This window comes from Paramormyrops kingsleyae, chromosome 3 (assembly GCF_048594095.1).
Source record: "Paramormyrops kingsleyae isolate MSU_618 chromosome 3, PKINGS_0.4, whole genome shotgun sequence".
Taxonomy (NCBI): domain Eukaryota; kingdom Metazoa; phylum Chordata; class Actinopteri; order Osteoglossiformes; family Mormyridae; genus Paramormyrops; species Paramormyrops kingsleyae.
Genome location: NC_132799.1, coordinates 21,886,731 through 21,912,101, shown reverse-complemented (window position 1 = coordinate 21,912,101; position 25,371 = coordinate 21,886,731). Strand labels below are relative to the sequence as shown.

General features: G+C 41.7%; 1 protein-coding gene across 11 annotated transcripts in view; it reads left to right on the top strand.

The window, feature by feature from the left end:
• The window catches only part of LOC111860129 (sorbin and SH3 domain-containing protein 1), a 127,933-nt gene that overhangs the window by 58,953 nt on the left and 43,609 nt on the right, over window positions 1–25,371 (top strand). For 9 of the 11 annotated variants that reach the window (XM_023843506.2, XM_023843507.2, XM_072709847.1 and 6 more), the window contains exons 3-10: window positions 171–266; window positions 765–875; window positions 1,774–1,868; window positions 2,496–2,637; window positions 4,853–4,882; window positions 7,188–7,339; window positions 17,060–17,120; window positions 19,344–19,418. In XM_023843506.2, coding sequence (XP_023699274.2) covers window positions 171–266; window positions 765–875; window positions 1,774–1,868; window positions 2,496–2,637; window positions 4,853–4,882; window positions 7,188–7,339; window positions 17,060–17,120; window positions 19,344–19,418 — 762 coding nt within the window. The remainder of the gene's footprint in view (window positions 1–170; window positions 267–764; window positions 876–1,773; window positions 1,869–2,495; window positions 2,638–4,852; window positions 4,883–7,187; window positions 7,340–17,059; window positions 17,121–19,343; window positions 19,419–25,371) is intronic. The other 2 variants (XM_072709845.1, XM_023843501.2) reach the window with 2 other exon arrangements.

The following is a 25,371-nucleotide window of genomic DNA, read 5'->3' as shown; positions in this document are numbered from 1 at the left end:
AACAGAGCTTAATGTACTTTCATTATATGTCTTTTAAAAGCATTTTGTGTTTTGTGTATGTCATCCCTTACATTGTAACTCATGTTTTTCCACTCTGGCCTCTGTCTTCCTATTCATGGATTTTGTGTGAGGTCCACCCCTGTTATGTGTTTCTTATGTTTGTCTGGCAGCCCCTAAAGATCTGACTGTCCTACGGAGTGTGTCTGCTGTCAGAATAACGCCCCTGAAGGAGATGAAGAGCTGCCCGGACTTAATGCCTGCTGCAGGTGTGTTGTCTGACCACACAAAGTCCCCTGTGAACTGATTCACCAGGGATACAGATCTGAAGCTTTTAGCTTCACTCATGAAGCAGCCAATCTGTGTAATGTGACTTTCCTTGAGCTAACTGCAGCTTTCTAAATGGGATCCTCTAACGTACTGTATTCACATAACTCTGAATTTCATCACTGTGATTCTTCTAATGGGGCTTCCTTTTGTCCCTGAAATGCTTCTCATTAGCAGCCTTTGTTTGAAAACATCTTGAATTATTTGTTAATGATGCAGATTTGTGTATGACTGTGGGGTAACCTGGGAGCTGCGGGGCATGGGGGTGGGGATATGGAGTAACCTGAGTTGCCCGGTGAGGATTGTGGGGAAACCAGTGTGGACCTGGGAGAATGTGGGGAAACCTCAGCTGCTGGGGGAGGTGGTAGTGTGGGTAACCTGAGCTGCCCAAGGGGGTGCCTGGGGCAGTATGGGGTAATGCTCTACTTCACATTCTGCAGGGATGGACCCCTCCAGGGTGTGCAAGGGAAGGGGCGCTGTCACCCTGCGTGCCACCCTTGTCCACATCGATGATGACGATGGCAGCGACGGGCAGCAGCAGCCCGCTGTGGGTGAGTGCGTGACAGCAGTGTGATAGCTACAGTATAGTAGTATCATCAAGGACATCTTTATGATCAAACTTCCAAATTTTAATATTTTTGCATCAATAGGTTATATCTTAATTTAAGACATGCATCTTTCAGTATTTTCTGATTTGTCTAGATAGGGGTAATCTTCTGTCTGTGGATTACTGCCTCATTCTCCATCTAGCAACTAGTGGTTAGCTGGAGGTGGCAGTACCAGGCTTTACAGCAGTAACCTGACAAAGTTAAACTTAATTTTTGCTGTACGGCTGGACTGTGTAGCTGTAACCCTGTTTGACAGCATGTTTTTCAGTTACCAAATTAGCTGGTTACCCAGCTCCCTGAATGTTTACTAGCAGCTCTGGCAATCTAGCAAGTTACTGAAAAGAGCCTCTTGTTTGTGCCGGCCCACGGCGCTGTTCTGCAAGTCAGCCTTGAATATGGACGCATGTGTGGTATTCGGAGCATCAGCAGCGAGTTGGAGGTGGGCCAGGCCTCTCTGGGTCTACGGTGCTGTGCTTCTGCCACTGCAGCTGAATAGTGGGGCTGGGGAACAAAAGCTCATTGCTTTCTGCTCAATAGGGACCCTGTTTTGATTGCAAAGTTCACAGATTGTGAAAGAATCTTGCTTCTCGGCAAGTGAGCAAACCGAGCCAACGTTGAACTTCATTGGAAGAATTTTGACTGTTTGCAACCACCAGCGACTTACTGTATCAAGATTTAACACTTTTTTTCCTTCTTCTCTGTTATTGGCAAATGCTTGGCATGGAAATCAAAGAGATTCATAATCCACGATTCAGGGGAAGGTACTTGTACAAGTTTGTAAAGGCGTCTGGGCCCCGTTCAGCCCCATTGAGCGTTAACTGCGTTTACTTGTTTACTTTAGATGGCTGGCTTGATGACTCTTATGGGGAAAGTGCTGGAAGGTACTCCGACAGTCCTAGACTGAATGAAGCCAGAAGTGGAAAGACAGAGTCACAGGTAAGACAGGAAATGCACTTTTACTACCGGAAGAACATGCAGTGTTCCATGATTTTTTTTTGTCTTTCTAAGTCTAAATGCATATTTTCTAAAAAAAAAAAAAAAAAAGAAAAACTTAATTACTGATAATTTTTTCAAAACATTTCTATCAAGATGAAGAACCCAGGACGTACACAGTGTAATGTACATGGAGAACAATAGATCTGTAATACTTAAATAAAACAAACGTAAAACATTTCAGAAGGCAGCGAGAGCATATGTATAATGGAGAAGCTAACATCGGAGGAGGAAGAGTGATGCACTGGTTGAGATGAATGGCTTGCAGCCTCACGATCGTCATGCCAAAGCAGGGTTTATACTGTGAGTGTACTGCACACTCTAATACAGATCAAAATGCAGAGAGAAATGTTCATCACTGTCATAGGGCTAATTATGAGACCTAAGAAGTTCTGTATCAGCCTTTGTATTTGCTCTTGAAATAAGCAGACAGATGCTGAGCTCCCATTTGAGTTACATATTGCACTCAGTGAACAATAAATTTCGTTTCTGTTCCTGAGAGAAGGAAGCTCACTGTTTGGGGGTGGGTTGTCTAGGAGAGGCTGGATTTGATGTCCTTCCTGTCCTTAGGTGGTTACTCCTGTGAGTGGTCAAGCCCTGCCTTCCTTATCAGAACAGCTCATTGTTCCAGCATCGAGCAGAAAGACATCCTCTGCGTACCCATCCACCACCATTGTCAACCCCACCATTGTGCTTCTACAGCACAACAGAGGTGAGGCGCCCTTTGGGGTAGCGTCTATTGTGTAGGTACTGTAACCCAGGTGCAGTACTGTGTCCTGAAAAAACTGGACAGGGAGTCGCAAAAAAATTTATTGAAAGGTAAATTAATGCAACAAAATGTATTGAAGGATAAATGAATGCAAAACTACATAAAGTGAGGAAATCACTATGTAAGCAAAGAGAAAAGGATGCAGAGCAGTCCCCAACCTCCCTGTGAAATGATCCTGTACTCCTCACTCCCCTCTCGCCACAATTATCGATTTGGTGAGCTGAGCTCCCATGTCTAGCCAAAGCTGGTCAATGAAAATTGACTCATGGGAGACTTGAGAGCATGGAATTTGCTTGTGAATTTGTGGCTGCTGTATATATTTATCCATTAATGCCATCTTCCTGTTTTGTGGGTGGCAGCAGGCTGTATGTGAGTTATGAATGAGCTTCGGCTTGATTAGAATGTAGTGATGCTGTGAAAGAGGAACTGACCTTAGGAAGAGATGCAGGAAGCAGGCAGTGACAGTCTGGAGGAAGCTGGTACCTTTGGATGGAAGCACGAACTTCAGTGCTGGGTGACTTTAATAAGCAGGCGTGGTACTGTGGGGTCCTAGGGTCAAACGGTCAGCAGCCTGCTTTATGGGGCTGGTCCACTGTGAATGAACAGCTCATAGCAAAAGGCAGCAAGGGCAAATGCAGAGGTGCATGTGTTGTGACAGGACTGTGATTAAAGATGGCTGTATATTTCAAAAGATGTCTCGACCAAATGAAATTAAACACGTCAGCAAGAACAATCTGTCATACTAAAAACTATGTCGCCACCTTGTTTGTTCTATGTCATGCCACAATTTTAGAGGATGCAGAATGTTTTCAATGCAGCAGATGCACATACCGAGCGCAACGTATTGTGGTGAGTGTGTGTTATTAAAATAAAAGGGATGACGGCTCTTAAAAATGGAAGTTGCTCTCTTTAGTAACAGCCAATATTGGCCACTATTGATTAGTAGTGGCACAGACAAGGAAGCCAAAAATATTAACTCTCACTGTTGCACTCTAACAAAACAAAACATTACACGGATACAACATTTACTATCAACAGAAATGCACTAATACACATATTAATTTATGATATTTAACGGTGCGCACAGTGCGGTGTAATGCATGCTGGTAACTGCATAAAGAGTCCTGCTGACCAACATAAATTATGTCAGCCAATTGTGGACAGTAAGTGGAATCAGAACAAACAAAAAAGTTTGCCAAAATAACAACGATTCTGTCAATTTTCGTCTTAAGTACACAACTAGCTTAACACAGGGACTGACAGAAGGGTTTTTAGGTATTTTCCTCAGGGTTGGGGCTACTTCTTCGTATTGCCCAAGGTCCACTTTGGAAAGAATGAAATGCAGTGCAATGTGTTACCATTCCCACTGCACTCCTGCCCCCACTGTGCAGAGGAAGGTGCTCTTCACATGGTTACCTGTTCCATATGGCCCTGCTAAACAACACATTTACTTCTTGAACAAGAAAACACTCCACTCGGCATAAGATGAATATTGCTGTATAATATTGATATTTTCCTGGAATCCTCTGATGGAAAAAATTGATTCCTGATGACTCTACCGGTTTATGATCTGAAGGACATGGGGTGTAACAGTGCCATGGACTGTACTGTGTACCTTTACCGCTGCTGTCTGAGTTGTGTACCTTTACTGCTGTCATTTGCGTCATGTACCTTTACAGCTGCAGTGTCATATACCTTAACCGCTGCCATATGTGTTCTGTACTTTTACCACTGCTATCTGTGTTGTGTACCTTTAGATCTACCATCTACGTTGTGTACCTTTATCTCTGCCTTCTGCATTGTGCAACTTTACGGCTGCAATGTCCATCATATACCTTTACGGCTGCTGTGTGTGTTGTGTACCATTACTGCTATCGCTTGCGTCGTGTACGTTTACCACTGTCGTCTATATCTTGTTTGTCTACATCGTGTACTTTTACAGCTGCCACCTGCATCATGTGCTTTTACCACTGCCATCTGCCTCATGTACCTTTACAGCTGCCATCTTACATTGTTTACCTTTACGGTTGCCGGCTGTGTTGTGTACCTTTACAGCTGCCATCTGTGTCGTGTACTTTTACACTGTTGTCCGTATATCACCATGAATGTTGTCAAGTTTGTTTTGTCTTGTTTGACCTTTGTTCTTCTCTTGCCACAGAACAACAAAAGCGTGTAAATATTCTGGAAGGTACGCAGTGAAGGTCTGGTAAACAGCTCCCTAAGCGTGTACCTGCTGGCTCACCTCCTTTGTACAAAAGCTTACCTTCAGCAAACACATTCTCTCTCCTGACAGGATTCAGAATATGCTAGCATAAACCTCAGACTAAGACCAGTTAATGTCAGAATGAAAGCTATAATCCCCAGTAGTGATAGGGTTACAGCCTCAGCATCCTCTTGAGATCTGAGGCATCTGGGTGCTGTCCCATCGGCCTTCTGCTTTGTCCTGTTAAGACAATATGAGACGCAGTTCCAGTTAGCAGCAGGATCTGAGCTTTAGCTGTTCCTCATAAATCACATGAACACACAACAATGCCTCTTGTATCCTCCGACAGGAAGTGGGGAAACAGTGAGGGGGTGGGCATCTGGTGACAGTGACCTGCTTCCTGTCTGAGGACAGAGTGTATCCATCATTTACTTGAGAGAACGAGCCATTGGCTGCAGATATAAAGGGATCTGTACTGTATTCAGTGCTGTAAACAACATGTCCAGCAGCCTACAGTATAATGTCTTTTCGGAATCCGTTTGGGATGCAAGAAGGATAATAAATATGGAGAACAAGGTAGTATATTCTATTCAGGATATTTAACTCTTATTACATTGAAAGTTTATTTCCGATTCAGAATTCATTTGCAGAGTTGAAAGCATGTTGTGTTGTGCGTAGAGGACAGGGAGCTGGGTGGGGCTGCCCTGCTGTGATGAGGGCCCTGGCATGACTATTGACTGCAGTGAGTCAGAATTTCAGTATAATCGGAGTGAAAGTAAATTCTGCTTGCTGCTGCATCTAAAAGCAAACAGAGACTGTCCCCTACAGGTCACTGGAGAAAAAACACAGGTTTGTTCAAAGTTTGGTCTCCAAATCCAATAATTCCAATGTTTCAGACATAAAAAGTATTTTGTGCTGCTTGTTATATAAAAGGAATATAATCAGAATGTGTTTGCTCTAGGGATTCTGTGATGTAATGTGTTCTCTGTGATTCATCTGTCATCCAGCATCTTTTATGTGCATCCAGCATGGTTTGCATGAAGTTCTGCCTATAAAATGGTAGTGTCATCTCCCTCTTCAGAAAAGTGGCAGCTTTGTGTCTGTTGTGTTGAAGTAGAATGTTCTATGTTACTTTCTCTAGTATAGTTCACATAGTACATTAACATGAGGGCACTGAACACCCACGTGCTGTCTGTTCGGCTAAACCCAGACAAAAGCAGACTGGAGGTCCAGGAAGTCCAGGTCACTTTCACTACTGCTTAATATCATTTCAGTGGCACAGATGTGACGTTGCAGACAAATGTCAATGATAGTTATACCTCATTAAAAAAGAAGCCTTAATAGCATTCCTCCATTCCTCTCTATAAGGAGGGTGTCGGCAACACAGGTGACAGGGATGTCACAGAAACATGTCATGCTCTCTGCCCATGTCCTGTGACATGGTCACCTTGATGATGGCAAGCTATGTGCTGCATCCTGCACTTTTATTGGGTTCTCTAGTTCCAGCTAGTAGGAGCAGCTGCTGGTCAGTGTGCCTCACGTGTAAAGCTGCAGTACATTTGGTTTCTTAGCATGACTTTTAACATACTAATGCGACTAGCGACTCCTTACGAGGGCTATGAACACTGCTGTGCTGTTAGTTGAAGTGCTGGCAGTTATATTCTTGGTGATTCGCATGGGGATATGATGGTGACGTGGTCCTGCTCGTATGCCTGTGTTTGACCTTCTTGCATCACCATTTTATTGCTCTGGATGGAGTGACCACACTGACAGACTACCTACAGGGGGCACTGTCCAGCTCTGCTGACGATTGGGGGGTGTCCTCATCATGAAGTACAGTATGCTGCCAGGGGCATGTTTATAAAACACACTACATGGGACAATGCAGTCATGCCATGGTCAAAGGTTATGAATGGTGACATCTGTGGGACATGCTGTTGATTGACACAGTGCCCTGTCCCCCATTATCATTTTGGAGCCCTGGTTGCTCGTTTGTTGGTTGGGTGGCATGTGTAGTTGCTGCTGGAAAGATGGTCTGAAAGGGTGCACTGTCACTGTAAGACCAGAACAGCACTGGCGTGTATACCCATCTTATGAAACAGGGTCTAATCAATATGGATGAACTTGAAGATAGAAATTAAGATCAAATGATTTCATTAATGTAATTAATTCAGCAGTACTTTTATGATTTTGTTAAACGTCAGTGCTGTCCAGGGGGCGGAAACCTCATATTCATGCTGTTAGCCAGTTCAAACAGCCTGTAATCAGCCTGAGTTTATTCATTTCCTAGATCCACCACCAGAGGGCCACAGTGAGCTTGGCACAGCAACTACACCCCCTTCATCTCCCGCTGACATCCTTCCAATGGATGGCAAGAGAATGAGACTTTCAATGCAGGGGTCCAACAGCGGGCTTCTGAATGACAACAGCACCCCCATGAGGGTAAGAAGTCAGTGAGAGGCACCCACCGTCTTGTCTGCATTAGGAAGCACAGATGGGGCATAAAATAAACCCATAGGTATTAATGGTTAATCAAAATATTTTGGGTATTTAATCCTGAGGATTCCTCTAAAGATTTTTTTAGTAACACTTTCTATGAAGCTGCCTTTTATAATGCATTATAAATAACTTTATAATGCATTTCAAAGCATTCATGATGCATGATTACAGTTAGTATAAGAATTAATAAAGCATTATGGCATCTTTTGTTGACATTAAGGCACTATAGTGTTGATTTATAATACAGATACTCTTCACTTAATGACCTACCTGTTTAATGACCACCCAGACTTCAGATCAGTTCTCCAACCAGTCGGTATTGTAGGCTGTACGAGAACTTTGTTGGTGGCAGCACGCCATTTCTATACTATCCTGTTTGATCTGCTCTCTTATTGGTTTGGGCCGGGGAAGGAAGGTTGTACATTGTTTGCAGTAGTCGACCTGAACTTGCGTTTGACTTTTATTTCGGTCAGTTGCCTTTAGTTTGATGCATATGCTTTTCATCATGGGATAGCAAACCTCCAGCAGTGCATGAAGCATGGATGTGCACAAGGTTAAAGTTTTGCTGTGTCTTATACTTTTCTTACATCTTTGTAAGCAATGGCTGACAGTTTTTTTACTTGTTTTTTATCATAGTTAATATGCACAAGTGACATTTATTTTCTATACGCTGGTTTGGTTCGTTAGTGTGCAAAAGGACACTAACAGTGATTCATGAGATTGCAGTGACGTTAATTTGTGATACATGTCAATATATGTTAGCGTATTATTTATTTGTAATTCCGTTGATGATTAATGTTAGCACTTATCGACCAGCTGGTTGTAACTTTGCTGTGCTAGATAAGAGATCTCCTAACCCACATAAGTCCCATTGAAACAATATTGAATAAACATCAGAAAAAAATAATTGAAACCACATTGATTTTCAACATTGTTTTAAAGTTGATCTTGCTCGTTGTAAAGGCCATCTATTCAATGTTGAAAACCTGACCATGTCCAACAAGGGTTCAACATTGATTCAGTTGTATTTTGTGCCAATGAATCAACCACTGATCTACTATTGAAGTATTGTACGTTGAAACAATATTTAGCTGAGATTGATTCCTAAGTGATTTAATGTTGAAACTATGCAAAATGAATTATGGACTCTAAACCAACAATACCAACAAGAGTAGTGAAACATAAAAGCATATTTATTAATACACACATTTGTAAACATTCATATACAGAAAAAAGAACAGTCACATATTCATTTGTTGAGATTAATATACACTACATGGACAAAAGTTTTAGGATACCCCTATTAATTATAGGAATTGTTTAATTTTTCTAATGTTTTATATGACTTATAAACAAATTTACCTGTCCTGATAGTATAGGCATAAGGGTTTAGTTCTGCTCGTTTTGTCACATCGTCCAATTTCTCTGATCCTACATACCATTATATCAGACCACAACACACTGAATTAGCATTGGTTTGCGCCACCCTTGTGCTTGCATGCAGGGCCAGCTCTGGGTGCGCCACCCCCCACGCACATTGCCCCCCCCCCCCCCCACCTAACATTACCATAGCACATGGTATCTGGCTGCTAACTAGCTAGCTGGCATTTGTTTCAGTGAAATATTACAAATAGTGTAAATTACTGTCATATCACGTATTCTGATTTTTTCCCACTGGCTCTGTTGCGCCCCCTAGTCAAATGGCGGCCTAAGCAATCGCATATGTCACCTATAGGGCATGCATGTCTGTTGTGCATCCCCTATATATCTCCTATACATGTCCTTCAGTGAACAGTCTTTCTCATGTGGATGGTCAAGTAAAAAAAAAAAAAACCTACACAAGCAGGGCAACATTTAGTCATTCTTAAAACAACAAATTTACTAACTTCAGGAGCACTACACAATCCTTGTTTTTGCTGCACTGGAACAACCACAAGGCTGAGTTCAAGGGAGATCCACCTGCTTTGCAACAGCATTAGTAAAATAAAATTAACTTTAACCTCTAACAATTGACAAAAGTGATATAATAGCATAAACATATAATAGTATTTGTGAATATTTAGAAATTGATCATAAACAGGTTCCAGTTGCCTTGTGAACACGAATGGAGATATTCAAGGAGGTGTAACTGTCTGTATTGCTTGAACCTGAGCACAATTTCAACCTTTTTTCACATTACTTACTTCCTTGTTATTTTTTTCCTGAATAAATATACTTCCAAACAAATAAATAGATACAAATAAATAGATACCCCATGCATCCAATGCTGCGAACTGAAATCACTATAGAGGTAGAGGGATGCTTTTCAATGTTGAAATTTCTCCGGATATAAGTGTTGGTTCAACATTTCCTTTTTCACCATATATCAATCTTGATTTACAATCTCTGAGCATGCATCACTTCAGTGTTTAAATTTCTTATGATATTCATTGTTGGTTCATCATTTCCCTTTCAATGTTGGAAAGGGGCACTGTATATCATCACCATACTTTATTACAGTATACAATATACTACTGTATAAACATTCATAAATATACTAAAAATACTATAAATGGTGCAATGGTGACATTAAAACAATATTTACGGATAGTTGACACAATCCCACTACCAATACAGTATGCCTGAAATATCTGAAAGGGAACGGCTCCTTGCTAATCGACCAATTCGCTTAATGCCATAGTCGTAGGAACAGAACTCAGTCTTTAAGTGGGGAGTGTCTAATTCATAAGCTCCATCATCACAACAGCTCATAATCATTGTATTGATTCTACCTAAAACATTATAAATACCTTGCTTCTTTTTGTTATCAAAACCATGAAGACTGGTTTTAGTGTGCCATAATGCATTTATATCATTTTTCTGCTTTAAGTTAAATAAGGATACATTCATATCTATATTGTGTTATAACTTGCCCTAGTAAGTTTTGAAGCATGTTTCAGTGAATTACATTTGCATGGCGATTGTGAAACACAAATGTATTATTTGTTTCAGATTAAAAATTAGGAAAAAAGAAATACTACGAGTGCAATTTCTCTTATGCTATAATTTGACCATGTTAGGTTAGAATAAAGTAAGACATCAATGACTAAATTTTGTCACAGGCCCTGTTTACACTTGGTTATAAAATGCACCTTGGACAATTGGATCACAAGTGGACAGGACTAAATACAAGTGTAAATGACCACCAAGACACATTGTGATCTGATCACTCAAACCATTTGCAAAGGTGGGCTGGGACACATTTGACCAAATATCTTTTTTTAGTGTAAAAGCACACTGTAACTACCTGATAATGGTGTGACGTTGACAAACAATTCATTCACAGGGAAAAAGTCCCTTACAGGAACTATGCATTCACGTTCATTTCCCTGCAAAGATTAGTTCATTAAATTTTTCCTCAGAAAATTGATGTGAATACTGCTTCCCTATTCGACTATGGCCAGTGACAGGCAGCGAGGCATGTAATAGGACGTGCTGTAAGCAAGCTTATGATTAGCTGGAAATTAAATTTAGAACTGAATGTATAGACCTACAATGAGTGAATGACCAAGTCTCTCATTTAGTGATGGGAATTCCGGCTGTTTTTAGTGAGCCAGATCATTTGAGTCAACTCTTTAAACTTTCAAATGGCTCTCTATTTAGTACCACTTCTGTTATACATAATTCATCCAAATTTATCGATCTTTTGACTTATGATTGTTATTTGAGTTTGACTTATGATTGTTGTATTATTTAAATTATTCAATGTAAATTATACATTTATAATGTTAATACCATGCAACTGAATGGGACAACTATGTAAATTGCTAACAGCTTTTGGGAAATGCACCCCAGAAGAACGAGAGCCCTGAAGGAGTGAATGAGAGTCTCTCCACTCCTTTGGGTTTCTCGTTCTAGCTCTGAGCAAGAGACCCAAAGGAGTGAATAAGTAGGTGAGTGAGTATTTAGCCTACATGTGCAGTGACTTCCTGTATGCTGCAGCTGGATTTTCGAGATGCAACATTTTCACGATTTAAAATGATTTAAACCAAGGTTTGTTAGAATTTAGATTCATTAGCCGACCATGTGATGAGCTGTCGGGATTGTGTTTTTAACAAACATGAGTAGCTAAGGTAAAATGATGAGGGACACCTGCCTGATTTGTACCTTACATATCTACGCATGTGCAGCATTACACTTTACTGCATAGTTTACGATGGTGCCCAATTTGTACCCACCACATTTTCAAGGCCAGACTTGGGGTATGTTATTTTAGCAATTTTTATGGTAGAAACTGTTCAGTTGCATGTTTCCAATTATGTAACTTACTAACGTTGTTAGAAACTATGCTTTTGGAAAATATCCCTGATTACATTAATATATCTCTTCATGACATCAGGTTCACTTTACAGACATGTTTGTAAATGAGGTCCACCAACCTAGAATGGGATGTTCAGCCAGATATTCTGATTTTTGATTGTTTGTGTTCCCTGTGTTTAATAAAAGTTATGCATAGCGCCTGAACTTTTGAGTCACACTGAGGTGACTGTATGTATCATTGATGGATGTCACTAATATACTGCAAATAAATCAGTAGATTATGCCAACAGAATAAATAACTAGGTAAACATATGTTATACTATATGTTATTTATGTATAAGAATATGTCAAACTTTATATTTCAATTCAGAATATACCAAAGTATATCAAAATGTCCCTGGATAGCAGCAAATTTAACTGAATATATAATGTAAAGTAACATTTCATATACAGCCATCAATTGCTGTGACCACAGCATACTTTTTCGTTTCAGTCATTTCTCAATTTATGGGTGTGCATCTGTGAATATATATATATATATATATACACACACACACACACACACTATATTGCCAAAAGTATTGGGACACCCCTCCAAATCATTGAATTCAGGTGTTCCAAACACTTATTAATGTCATTATTAATGTCATTAATGTTCATGTGTGTGTAACGGCAGGTATCCCAATACTTTTGGCAATATACTGCATATACGTTGCTCAAAAAATTAAAGGAACACTTTTTAATCAAAGTATAGCATCAAGTCAGTTAAACTTTTGGGATATTATTGGGATATCTGGTCAGTTAAGTAGCAGAGGGGGTTGTTAATCAGTTTCAGCTGCTTTGGTGTTGACTGCTGTAAGTAAAATAAGGATACATTCATATTTCTATTCATATCTGTTAGTGGTTAAATGAAATTAACAACAGGTGCACTAGAGGGGCAACAATGAGAAGATCCCCAAAGCAGGAATGGTTTAACAGGTGGAGGTCACTGACATTTTTCCCTCCTCATCTTTTCTGACTGTTTTCTTAGTTTTGCTACAGTCAGTGTCACTACTGGTAGCATGAAGCAATACCTGGACTCTACAGAGGTTGCACAGATAGTCCAACTCCTCCAGGATGGTGCATCAATACATGCCAATGCCAGAAGGTTTGCTGTGTTTCCCAGCACAGTCTCAAAGGCATTGAGGAGATTCCTGGAGACAAGCAGTTACTCTAGGAGAGTTGGAAAGGGCCATAGAAAGTCCTTAACATATCAGTAGGACCAGTATGTGCTCCTTTGTGCAAGGAGGAACAAGATGAGCACTGCGAGAGCCTTACACAATGACCTCCATCAGGCCACTGGTGTGAATGTCTCTAACCAAGCAATAAGAAACAGACTTCATGAGGGTGGTCTGAGGGCCCGGTGTAGAAATTATTAGCTCAGGTAAATTTTAATATCTCCTCCAAAATGTTTTGAAATTAATTAAATTTTAATTAATTATTATTTAGTGCTGATTATCCAATTGTTACGCCAAATGGTCGGCTCCTACAAACTCAATTGCGGGATCCCCGTGAGTCTGTTAATGTGAGACTTACGTGGGATTCACTAATTACCAGTATCGCTTAGTAAGCTGGGTTACAAGTCTCGTCCAGCGAGCTGTATCACCAGGTAATGTAAACGATTGGTAGCAAAGCTCTCCTCGCGGCAGTCGAGAGAGAATCTTGCGATATTTCAGGCGAGTTTGAGGTTTTAGAGCGTAGTAGCCAGTTCGCACAGGGGCAGTGACTATTGTGAGCATTCAATAAACGGAGGCTGAAATTGTATAAAAGACATGCATTTATTCCTAACTAACACTACAACTAACAGCTTAACCTAAACAACAATAAGTTTGACACCAAACATGCCATATCCGCTTCACAGGTTTACACTTCATACCATCTGTATTAATTGATTAACAGTTACTTATATTATGTATGTGGCTGACTCACTTCAGTATACGATACAGGTGTTTTGGGTTGCACCGCAACAGATGTTACACTTTGTACAGACATTACATCACATATTCACATTAAAAACAGCACATCTTATCCTTAGATAGGCGTGGCCTATCTAAGGATAAGATATTCTTGTATACTGCTGTCTTAGAAATTTTGAACCCCGAAGCAACCTGCTGCTCAGTGTAGCCTTCTGCCAGCAGAACCATAATTAAACCAAATTAAACCAAATGTCCCATTTGACAATGCTTTCTTTTCGACCTTCAAAGAACACAGCCTAAAAAAGGCTACAGCTTTGTAAACTTTGTAAATCCTTTAAAGGATGCAGCCCCTGAATTCAGACACAGCTATTATGGTTTTCCATAAAATGGCAGAATGAATGGATCGGGCAGTGCCAGAAAACGGCTGTGTCAAAATTGAGGGGTTGCACATATTTTGCAGACCTTTGAAGGTCTGCTCAATGAATCTTGGGATATGTTTAGCTGTGAAGGATCCATCCGAAGAATGCATTCCTAGACCGCATGTAAGGAGACTTCGAAATGGGACAGCATTGTCACATTGCTGTGATGCATTCAGTCTTTACAACCACTGAATTTGGACACAGCCAATGAGAATCTGGGCGTAGATGTGCGAGGTATGAACTGGGCAGGTGGTATGGATGGATTGTGAAAATGTCATGAAATGAAGGGGATTAAAATTATGCCTTAGGGCTATCAATGGAAGAGGCTGCCTACATGCTTTATTGATTCTTATTCTGACCATGATAATGCATTATAGATGCATTGTAATGCATTATGAAGGTATTTATAATACATAATAAAAGTGGTCTTTATAGAAAGTATTAATGATTTTTTTTTGTCATTGCCTTCATGTAATAGAAAAATACACTGTATGGAGAAAAGTATTAGTATACCTGGGCATTAAACCTACAGGAACTATGACATCCCATTCTAAATCCATAGCATCAATATGGAGTTGGTCTTGCATTTGTAGTTATAACAAGTGCCACTTTTCTTGGAAAGCTTGCCACAAAATTTTGTAGTGTGTTTGTGGGAATTTTTACCCATTCATCCAGAAGAACATTTGTGAGATCAGCCACAGATATTGGATGTGAAGGCCGGGCTCACTATCTCTGTTCTAATTCCTCCCAAAAGTTTTTGATGGGGCTGAATTGACTATGCAGTCCAGCCTAGTTCTTCCACACCAAACTTACATAACCTTGTGTTTATGAACCTTGCTTTGTGCACAAAATGTCTTGGTATGCTGAAGCATTAAAATATCCCTTCAGTGGAACTAAGGGGCCTAGCCCAACCCCTGAAAAACAACCCCATATCATTTTCCCTTCTCCACCATACTGTGCAGTTGGCACAGTGCAATCAGGCAGGTAACATTCTCCTGGCATCAACCAAATCCAGACTCATCCATTAGACTGCCAGACAGAGAAGTGTGATTTGTCACTCCACAGGACATATTTCCACTGCTGCAGAGTCTAGTGCAGTGTGCTTTACACCACTCTGTCTGATGCTTGGCATTGCGCTTGCTTATGTAACTCTTGTATGCAGCTACTTGGCAATGCTTTGAAGCTTGTGATGCACAGTTTTGTGCAGGGGTTAATGCCAGAGGAAGTTATTGAGTCAACAGAGCATTGGTTACTTTTACGCACTATGCATCTCTGCAATTTTGTTCCTAAACACTTTGGAGTATTACTACTTAAGGTAGACTGAGGAACATCACAATTGTAAAGGTGGCATCATATGATAGTACCACTCTTGAATTACCTGAACTCTTCAGAACAACCCATTCTTTCACAAATGTTTGTATACCGGATTGCACGGTTAGGTGCTTCATTTTATATACCTGTAGCTTTGGGTCCAAACAAAACATTTCAATTCAACAATTCAATGATTAAGAGGTTTGCCCCTTATATAGTGTACATATGGGTTTGGGTGTTGTCCAACACCACTGCAGATGCTTTGTCGTTAGTGGGATTACTCAAAAAATAGTTTAATGATGTTTTTCAAATTTTACGGTCATGTTGTATCAGTAAACGACTGGAACTGGTCAAATTGTGAGGCAAATAACCCCAAAAATGAAGCAATTCTGCTTAGTGGCACAAAAGGAAGGGTACAAGCATTTGACATTGTAAATGTGATAAGTTGAAAGGTGTTTGATGGATCTTATTACTACTTTACAAAAACATTATATGGATGAAGATGTACAACCTAATTCTATTTTTAGACAAAGTACTACAAAGATGAAGCAGGAAAAAGAAGGAAAGAACAGTTGTAGAAGGCTCTTGGTTTTGTGAACAAAATAACTTTTAAATGTATCTTTTTGAAACTTTGCAGGCACATTGTAAGGGTGACAAACTGGAAGTGATCAAATTTTGAGACCGATTGCCTTGGAATTGAAATCATAAGTAAAGTTCATTTTTGCTGGTCGGCCAAATTTATCATGAGCAATTCAATTAAAGTTGGGTCAGCCAGGGAATACGTTGTCATTTTTTGTCTGCTTTTTTGGCATTTGTATCTATGGTTATCTTAACTAGTCTTGTGTTATAATAAATATATGTTTATTTCCAAAGTAATATAACAACTCTTTGATTGTTTGCTAGTGTCTAATTTTTACAAGTTTGTACCAAGTCTGGTAAATTATACAAATTTTATATTCACCCCACTGTGCTTGTGGGCCAAAATTTGTCAATTAACTGGAGCTTGTGTGTGTGTACAGTCAAAAACAATCTAGAAAACAGTAACATTTGATTTCAGAAGAAAATCACATCAGAGTCTTACTGTTATATCACAGAAAACATTGGTCATAGTGAAAATGAGAAATAAATAAAATAGAAAGTTAAACATATAACAAATATAAACGATATAAATAATATTTTTGACATGGACATTAAGACATACACAAAGGAATAAAGTTAAGAATAGATGTAGTTTCAGAGTTTTCTGTCACAACTAAGACATTTATTGGCTTTCACATTTTCAGGTGATCCATCCAGTAGTTATAGAAATTGTAGCGGCTTGGACATGTGTGTGGCAGGAATAAGGATAAGATGAGGTGAGGGAGAGACAGGGCTGTCTGGGGCTGTCATTGATGTTTTTCTGACAAGTTCTTTTCTAGTTTGTATATAAAAACTGAAATGGTAAATGTACTAATATGAATTACTTCCTTATAATTCATTGGCTGCTGAACCCATTGATTGCACCAGATCTTGTGAAGCTTTCAGAAGCCACGACACCAACTTCTGTTTTTAAAATCATTTTTAACTCGGCTGTCTGTGTGGGAGGTATTCAGGTCATCCTCTTCCCAGTTTAATATTATTTTGCAAAGTGACCTGCCAGCCAATATGGCCGAAACTCATCCTGTCCTCTTCATTTCCAGAATACAGAGAAGTCCCGGGACTGGTACAAGAGTATGTTTAAGCAGATACACAAAGTTCCAGGTAATGGCTGTACCCCTGTGTTGGGTGTGAGAGTGTATATCTCTGTTATCCATTGCTGAGTGTGATGTGCTGGGTGTACTCGATTCCTTTGTTTCACCCTTAAAGCAATGAAGTAGACCAGAGGCACTCTCTTTGGGAGGAAGGAGTTTATTTCTGGATGATGTTCTCTGGTGCAGTAGATGTTGTTACGCTCAATCTTCTCAATCTCAGTCTTCTCAATCTTCTCCTCTTAACGTATGTTTGATACCTGACTCTTCTGCTCTGTTGAGACCAAAAGGTGTGAACGGGGCCTAAGACCAGGGCTGGACTGGCAATCTGGTGTACCGGACAATGCTCGGTGGGCCGACGCACATTTTTGGGCTGGCCCGGGGCTGTCATAATTTACCCAAAAAAGTATATTATAAATATTTTTTGTCAACCGCAAAGTCCCATTGGTTGATTTTCTTGAAGGACATTGGGCTAATCCAATGAAGTCTCTCAGCCCTCCTCGGCCCGCTCCTCCCTCCCCTTTACCAAGGTTGTCAAATTTTGCCATTTGAGCTGACCGGAGTTAGAGAGGAGTGGGTATGGACAAACCAAAAAAGTGCAAGGGGGGGGGGCGCAGAAAATCTCAGAGAAAATAGGCTTCAGAAAAACCTTCAAGTGGACACAGCAAAATGCACAAAACTTACCGATTATGTTTGCCACCACAAGTTCTACTGCTGCAGCAGCTGGTGTAGGGCCGGAGGAGGAGGCAGAATTAGCGATTCAGGGAGATACATCGGAGGAGGAGGATGAGGAGAGAGACATGGCCCAGGGAAAGATTGAGGTCAGAGGTCAGATTAGCTACTGTGCAGCCTGGTAAAAAGTAGCCGAAATGTTAATGAAGAGGGACGTTTCATGTAGGGAGTGCAAAGGGCTGGAGTGTGTGTGTGTGTGTGTGTGTGAGGGAGGGAGGTTGCCTACACATAAGCTTGCACACAGTCAAAGTTAATGACACTGATTTTGGATGTGTGTAATAATAATAGTGAATTAAAACAAAAAATGTAAAAAAGTTAGAAGAGTTAGAATTAATACAATTTTAAAATGATAAAAATTATTAGACACATCTTCACAAAATGGTATCTGGGTCAAAAGTGTGCAAATGCTAAACATAGAAAATTATTACAAGACTTATTTTATTCAGTCAGACTTAAAACATTCATAATAATATTGGCCTATAGAGTTATGTGTCATTTGTGCACAAAACTACAGTTTTGTGCACAAACTGTGTGTGTATGAGAGAGAGAATTGCCTTTATAGCCTTCATTTTTAAATAATGCTATGAGTAGATTTGGTGTCCAACTTAGTGGTATTTTAGCTTACCATAAAGTTACAGTTTGCAGGTGTTACAGCTTACAGTTGTATTATCATGCAATATTAGTAAAACTTTGCTTTGCTGAAATGGATGATTTATCATTGATAGATAACCAGAGAAATAACACTAGTGAAATTAACGTTCCTGCCTCTCTCTTTCTCTCTATGGGGCATTGGAATTGTGACAGTGTGGCCATCTCTTCCAAGATGAATCCCTGAGTAGTGAAAGAGCATATACATTTTTTAACATGGTTACTCTCTTCCTTGTACGCTGCTGCGCTTTATTTAAATTTTTGAAATCACACAACGTGCGCATATATTCTATGTCATGTGCTTTCGCATATCGTATAAATAATCATAGTGGGCCGCCATGACCGAAAAATGCCAGGGTCATTTTTTGGTCTCAGTCCAGCCCTGCCTAAGACACTACACCACGTTTGATCACAGCAAGGCAGGATCCATGAGATAAAGACACAAGGACCAGAAGATGGTGATGGACAAATTGGTTTCTTGTGGCAGTCTGGTTGCTTAGTTTTTTTTGCTGATTGAATAGCACCTTGCCTTTTGGTCTCAACAGGGTGGGAGAGTAGGGTAGTTTTCTAATTACCTTTACTATTACATGAGGCGGCACAAGCTAGGATTTCTGTGTTACAAAATCATAGAACAATTAGTAATATAAGTAACATAGCAAAATTCGTCAGGTGTGAGAGTGTCTCTGTGTTCTATTTTCCTTGTGTGTATCAACGTCTCTTTTTCATATTAATGTCATGCAGTCGCTCCCTGTCTTGTCCTCAGTAATCTGAGTGTGTGTATGTGTTTGTGTGTGTGTGTCTGTTTGTCTGTCTATATGTTTCCTGTTGTTTTATGTCTCCTGCTCATTTCATTCAGACTCTCCTGAGGAAAATCCTTACCGGCCCACCTACACATTTCCTGAGAACTATGACAGGCGAAAGAAAATGTCAGGTACCAGCTGAACCTTCTCTTTCCTTCAGCTACAAGACATCTACCCTGAACTTTTAGTACAGAGTATAGTGTGGTTTGAGTGAACTTCTTCCAGTTGCAGTTTTATTTCAGGACACTAGATGGTGTACTGAAATAGTACTACAGTGCAGAAGTGTTTCATAGGTCAGCGATTCTCAACCCATGGGTCTTGACCTAGATTTGGGTTGCGGCAAGTTCTGAAAGGGTCTCGAGGCAGAGTTGAAAATGTAAGCATTTTATAACTAGCAAGCTCCTATGCTGATCCATGATCAGATTTCCCAGCCCCAATCCTAGAATTATCCTTGAGTTTGCAAATGCATACCACAAAACTAGTGAACACTCAATCAATCCAAGAAGCCAAACCACAGGTGCTTAAAATTCACTGGCACATCCAATCAGATTTGTGCGATAGGCATTGATTGCCGTAAATTGAAGTATGCACTGTGTACCTCATCATAGCATTAATTAAAACCTGTAGAGTCACGACTGAGCTGGCATGGTAAAAATTGGATCACAGTGCAAAAAAGGTTGAGAACCTCTGCCATAGGTGATATTCATACAGTTTTAAGCTGTTTTAGTAAAACTGCAGAATAAGGTAACCAGTATTTGTTTTTATCATGCTTAATTAACTTCAAGCTTCCATTATTGAGAGGGATCACAGCCATTTCCCCCTCTCTCTCTGTCTCCCTCTGCATGAATGTTAATCTCCAGTCTACATGTGTAACATTGGTAACCTACTGTTCGTGTACTGTTTGTCTATCTTACTGTCAGTTTTTCTGCTGCTGCCCTTTTTCTTCTCTTCCTGTGTTTTTCTTTATCTTTTTCTCTGTCTGCATTTGCTCCCAATTGACATGGTTTATTCTAGGCTTGTCACTGTCATACTTGTGTCTTAACTTAATTAGCTCCATGAATAATCACATTAATGTGGTGGAGGGGTTTGCATGCCTCTATGATCCAAGGAGCTGTGCTGTCGGGGACAATTTTCCCTGGTAGGGTCTCCCAAGACAAATTGGTCCTAGGTGAGTGGCCAGACTATGTGTGGTTCATATTGACCCTCATGAAAGATAAAACCAAGGAATATGTTACCCAACCTGGATTGGGGAGACCAGGGCCTCACCATTCTAGCAAGGCCTGGGACAGGAGCAGGAAGGCAAACGCCTGGTGACTGTGCCTCCACCCATGGTGTCTGGCTGGGCAAATCCTGAAGGAGTAACATGGGTTAACCCCCCTGTGGACCCACCACCTTCAGGGGGAGCTGTGGGGGTCTGGTGTAGTGTAGATCGGGTGACAGTTGAAGGCAGAGGCCTCAATGGACCAATCATCGGCAACCAAAGCTGACTTTAGGTACATGCAACGTAACCTCTCTGGTGGGAAAGGAGCCTGAGCTGGTGTGGGAGGTAGAGCGATACTGACTAGATATTGTCAGGCTCACATTAATGCACGGCTTGGGCTCTGGGGCCAAACTCCGGGAGAAATGCTAGACTCTATTCTACTCTGGAGTTGTCCATGGGCAAAGGTGCTGGGCAGGGGTGGGTCTGCTATAGCCCCCAAGTTCGGTGCCAGGGAACGAGAGGGTCAACTCCCTTCGACTTCGAGCCAGGGGAAGGGCTCTGACTGTTTGCGCATGCATGCCAAACACCAGTTTAGAGTATCTGGCCCTCTTGGAGACCTTGGAGGGAGTGCTGGAAGGTGCTCCTTCTGGGGACTCCATTGTTCTGCTGGGGGACTTTAACACTTACGTGGGTAATGGCAATGAAACCTGGAAGGGTGTGATTGGGAGGAATGGCCTGCCTGATCGGAATCGAGCGGTGATCAGTTATTGGACTTCTGTGCTAACCAGAATTTGTCCATAATGAACAACATATTCGAACATATGGGTGCTCATAAGTGCTCTTGGTGCTCATAAGTGCACCAGATCACCCTAGGCCACAGTTTGATGATCGATTTTGTAATTATATCATCGGATCTGCATCTGCATGTTTTGGACACTTGGGTGAAGAGAGGAGTTGCGGTGTCAATTGATCACCACCTGGTGGTGAGTTGCATCCAATGGCGGGAGAAGATGCCTGTTAGACCTGGTAGACCCAAATGCATAGTGAGGGTATGCTGGGAGTGGCTGGCAGAGGTAATTAACTCACAACTCCAGCAGAACTCCTGTTCTCCTGAGGGAGTCAGGGGACATTGAGCCTGACTTGGCCATGTTCTGGGACTCCATTGCTAAGGCGGCATCGCAGAGCTGTGGCTGTAAGATTGTTGGCGCCCCCAATCCCAGAACCTGATGGTGGACACCAGTGGTAACAGGAGCTGTCAGGCTGAAGAAGGAGGCCTTCTGAGCTTGGTTGGCTTGTGGGACTCTTGAAGCAGCTGACCGGTACCGGCAAGCCAAACGGAAAGCAGCTTTGGTGGTTGTTGGAGCAATAATTCAGCTGTGGGAGGAGTTTGGTGAGGCTATGGAGAAGGACTTCTGGTCAGCCTTGAAGAAACCATCTGGCAAACCATCAGGTGACTCAGGAGGGGGAAGCAGGGCTTCTGTAGGGCTGAACGATATCATATCGATATTCTATCGCGCATGCACAATAATCATCGCCCTGGTCAGGTGACAGACGAAGCATTTGGCCGGACACCAGGTTTTCGGTGCTATACGGACATTAATTTACGGCCATAATTTGGTAAGAGGATTAGTAGTATGGCTTAAATATTAATGAGATGCGTTTTGTGATTCCCAAAAGTTAGTATGTATATATATACTAACGTATAAACTTTATGTTTCTTAAATTCGATTAGCGGAGCACCCCACATAATACTGTTTTTCTATACTACCTTTTTGGTATATCTCAATGTCTGTACAATCGCAATATGCACTGAAGTCGCGGTGAAGAAGAGCAGCCACAACATCTTTTAAAAGAGGAGATATTCTGGATAAACAACGTAAAAAGACGTCGGCGGTGTGGTGGTACTTTTTTCAGTTCAAAGTCTGACACATTTATTAAACATAAGGATATGCCGTATTTATACTAATAATGACTTTTGGACATCTTACAAAGCCTCATTAATATTTTAGCCATACTACTAAACTGCTTAAATTGTGGGTGTAAATAAATGTCCGTATAGCACCGAAAAGCTGGCTCATGGCCAAATGTTGCGCCTGTCATCTGAAGCCCTAGTAATTATTGCGCATGCGCGATATAATATCGATATGATATCGCCCAGCTCTACTCTATAGGTCTAATTAGGAGTGAGCAGTTAGCTAGAGCTAGAACTGGAGTCCCTATAAGCTAGACTAAGTGTGTTTTTATTGAGCATGAATTTGAATTTCGCACATCCACTGGAAGACTATTTCATAGCTGTGGCGCTCTATAAGAGAATGCTCTGTAGCCTGCCGTAGTTCTTCGTACTCTCAGTACTAATAGATATCCTGCTCTTTATGCTGATGAAAGAATACTTCGAGGATCCCCTGAATCCCATTGATGCGCCTTCGTTGGAGGATTCGTCCTTCGGTTACTGCTCGCAACCTTGGGGTTACCATGGACAATCGTCTGTCCTTTTCCTCACAAATCGCCAACGTTTCCCGCTCTTGTCGGTTTCTCCTGTTTAATATCAGAAGGATACGTCCATTTCTTTCCACACAGGCTACCCAGATACTCGTTCAGTCCCTCGTCATCTCCCGCCTTGACTACTGCAACTCGCTTCTAGCGGGTTTACCACTGAGTGTCATTCGTCCCCTCCAACTGATTCAGAATGCAGCTGCTCGACTTGTTTTCAACCTTCCCAAGTTCTCCCACACCACTCCTTTGCTGCGCTCCCTACACTGGCTTCCTGTGGCTGCCCGCATCAGATTCAAAACACTGATGCTCGCATACAAAGCCAAAAATGATCTGGCTCCATCCTACCTAAAAGACCTCATCACACCCCGCACTGCACCACGATCTCTCCGATCCTCCAGCACTGCTCGACTGGTCCCACCATCCCTCAAGGCACAAGGAAGACACACCTCTCGGCTCTTCTCTGCTCTGGCAACAAGTTGGTGGAATGAACTCCCCCTAGATGTCCGAACAGCTGAGTCACTGAATGTCTTCAAAAGATGACTTAAAACACACCTTTTCCAGAAATACCTGAATTAACACTTCTGGCATTATACTCTGTTTTTTCCTTTTAAAATTAAAAAAAAAAAAACAACTAACGTAACACAGACATTGCACTTAACATAAACAACAAAACCGAAATAGTGGAATAGGGGCAGACAGAATGTAATTATGGAAATGCAATGACCAGATTTAAATGAGTAACCTTAAAAGGGAAATACTGTTCTGCAAAGCAAGTCACAGTGGAAACCAGTCTCAGTTTGTGGAAACACGACCCTAAAGCCATATAGCAGGTTAACAGAACAGCTTAGGTTGTCAGAATGAAAGGAAGTTGGTTTACTTGGTTGCAGAGTGGAAGGGAGGGGGATCTTGCTAGTTGGTTGCAGAGGCTGAGGAGCTGATGGGATGATGACATTCAGGAAGGCGTGGTATTTGGAGTGGTTGTTGGAGTGGAGCCCCTTGGATTCTCTCTCGCTGTGAAGCTTTGTCTTGGTTGCAGTTCTCTGTCGGGTAGCAGGCCTTCACCGGCAGGCTTCAGGAGGGCTTCTTGCGGGCTTCTCTTCTCCTGGGCTGATGTTCTCTGCCTCTCTCTTCAGGCTGATGTGCTTTCTTCTCCTCCTGAAGTTTGTTCTGAGGTGCCAGGTTTTATGGTCTAAAGTTCATGAATAGGGATGACCAGGAAATCAACACCTGAACCAATGGTTGACCATCCATGGCCATGTTGGCATTATTGGTAATGAGAAAGTGGACAGTGCCGCTAAGAAAGCTTTTAATGCAGAACTCACTACATGTCAAATCCCTGTTTCGGATCTCAGACCTGTGTGGCATGGAGGAGTGGAGGAGTTTAAGTATCTCGGGGTCTTGTTCACGAGTGAGGGAAGAATGGGCCGGGAGATCGACAGGCGGATCGCTGCGGCGTCAGCAGTGATGCGGGCACTGCATCGATCTGTCGTGGTGAAGAAGGAGCTAAACCAAAAGGCAAAGCTCTCGATTTACCAGTCGATCTACGTTCCTACCCTTACCTATGGTCATGAGCTATGGGTAGTGACCGAAAGAACGAGATTGCGAGTACAAGCGGCCAAAATGAGTTTTCTCCGCAGGGTGGCTGGGCTCTCCCTTAGCAATAGGGTAAGGAGCTCGGTCATTCGGGAGAGACTCAGAGTAGAGCCGCTGCTCCTCTGTATTGAGAGGAGCCAGATGAGGTGGCTCAGGCATCTGGTCAGGATGCCTCCTGGACACCTCCCTGGTGAGGAGACCCCGGGGAAAACCCAGGACATGCTGGAGGGACTATGTCTCTCGGCTGCCCTGGGAACGCCTCGGGATTCCCCCAGAGGAGCTGGATGAAGTGGCCGGGGAGAGGGAATTCTGGGTTTCCCTGCTGAGACTGCTGCCCCCGCGACCCGACCTCGGATCCAGCGAAAGATAATGGATGGATGGACGTTAATTTAAAGAATCTTATGTAAATTCTGTTTTTGTTTATCTATTTCCTGTTATAAATTACTTGTTGTAAATTATTTATTTATTTTACCTTTTTGTCATGATATAGCCATTGTTGCTGATTTGGCATTAAACTTAAGCTTTGTGCACTGGTGTGCAGTCATGTTAGAACAGGAAGGGGTCATCCCCAACTGTTCCCACAAAGTTGGGAACATGAAATTGTCCAAAATGGCTTTGAATGCTGCACCATTAAGAGTTCCTTTCATTGGAAGCCCGTCCTTGAAAAACAACCCCATACCATAATCCCCCCTTCACCAAACTTTACACGTGGCACAATGCAGTCAAGCAAGTACCGTTCGCCTGGCAACCGCCAAACCCAGACTTGTCCATTGGATTGCCGGACAAAGAAGCGTGAT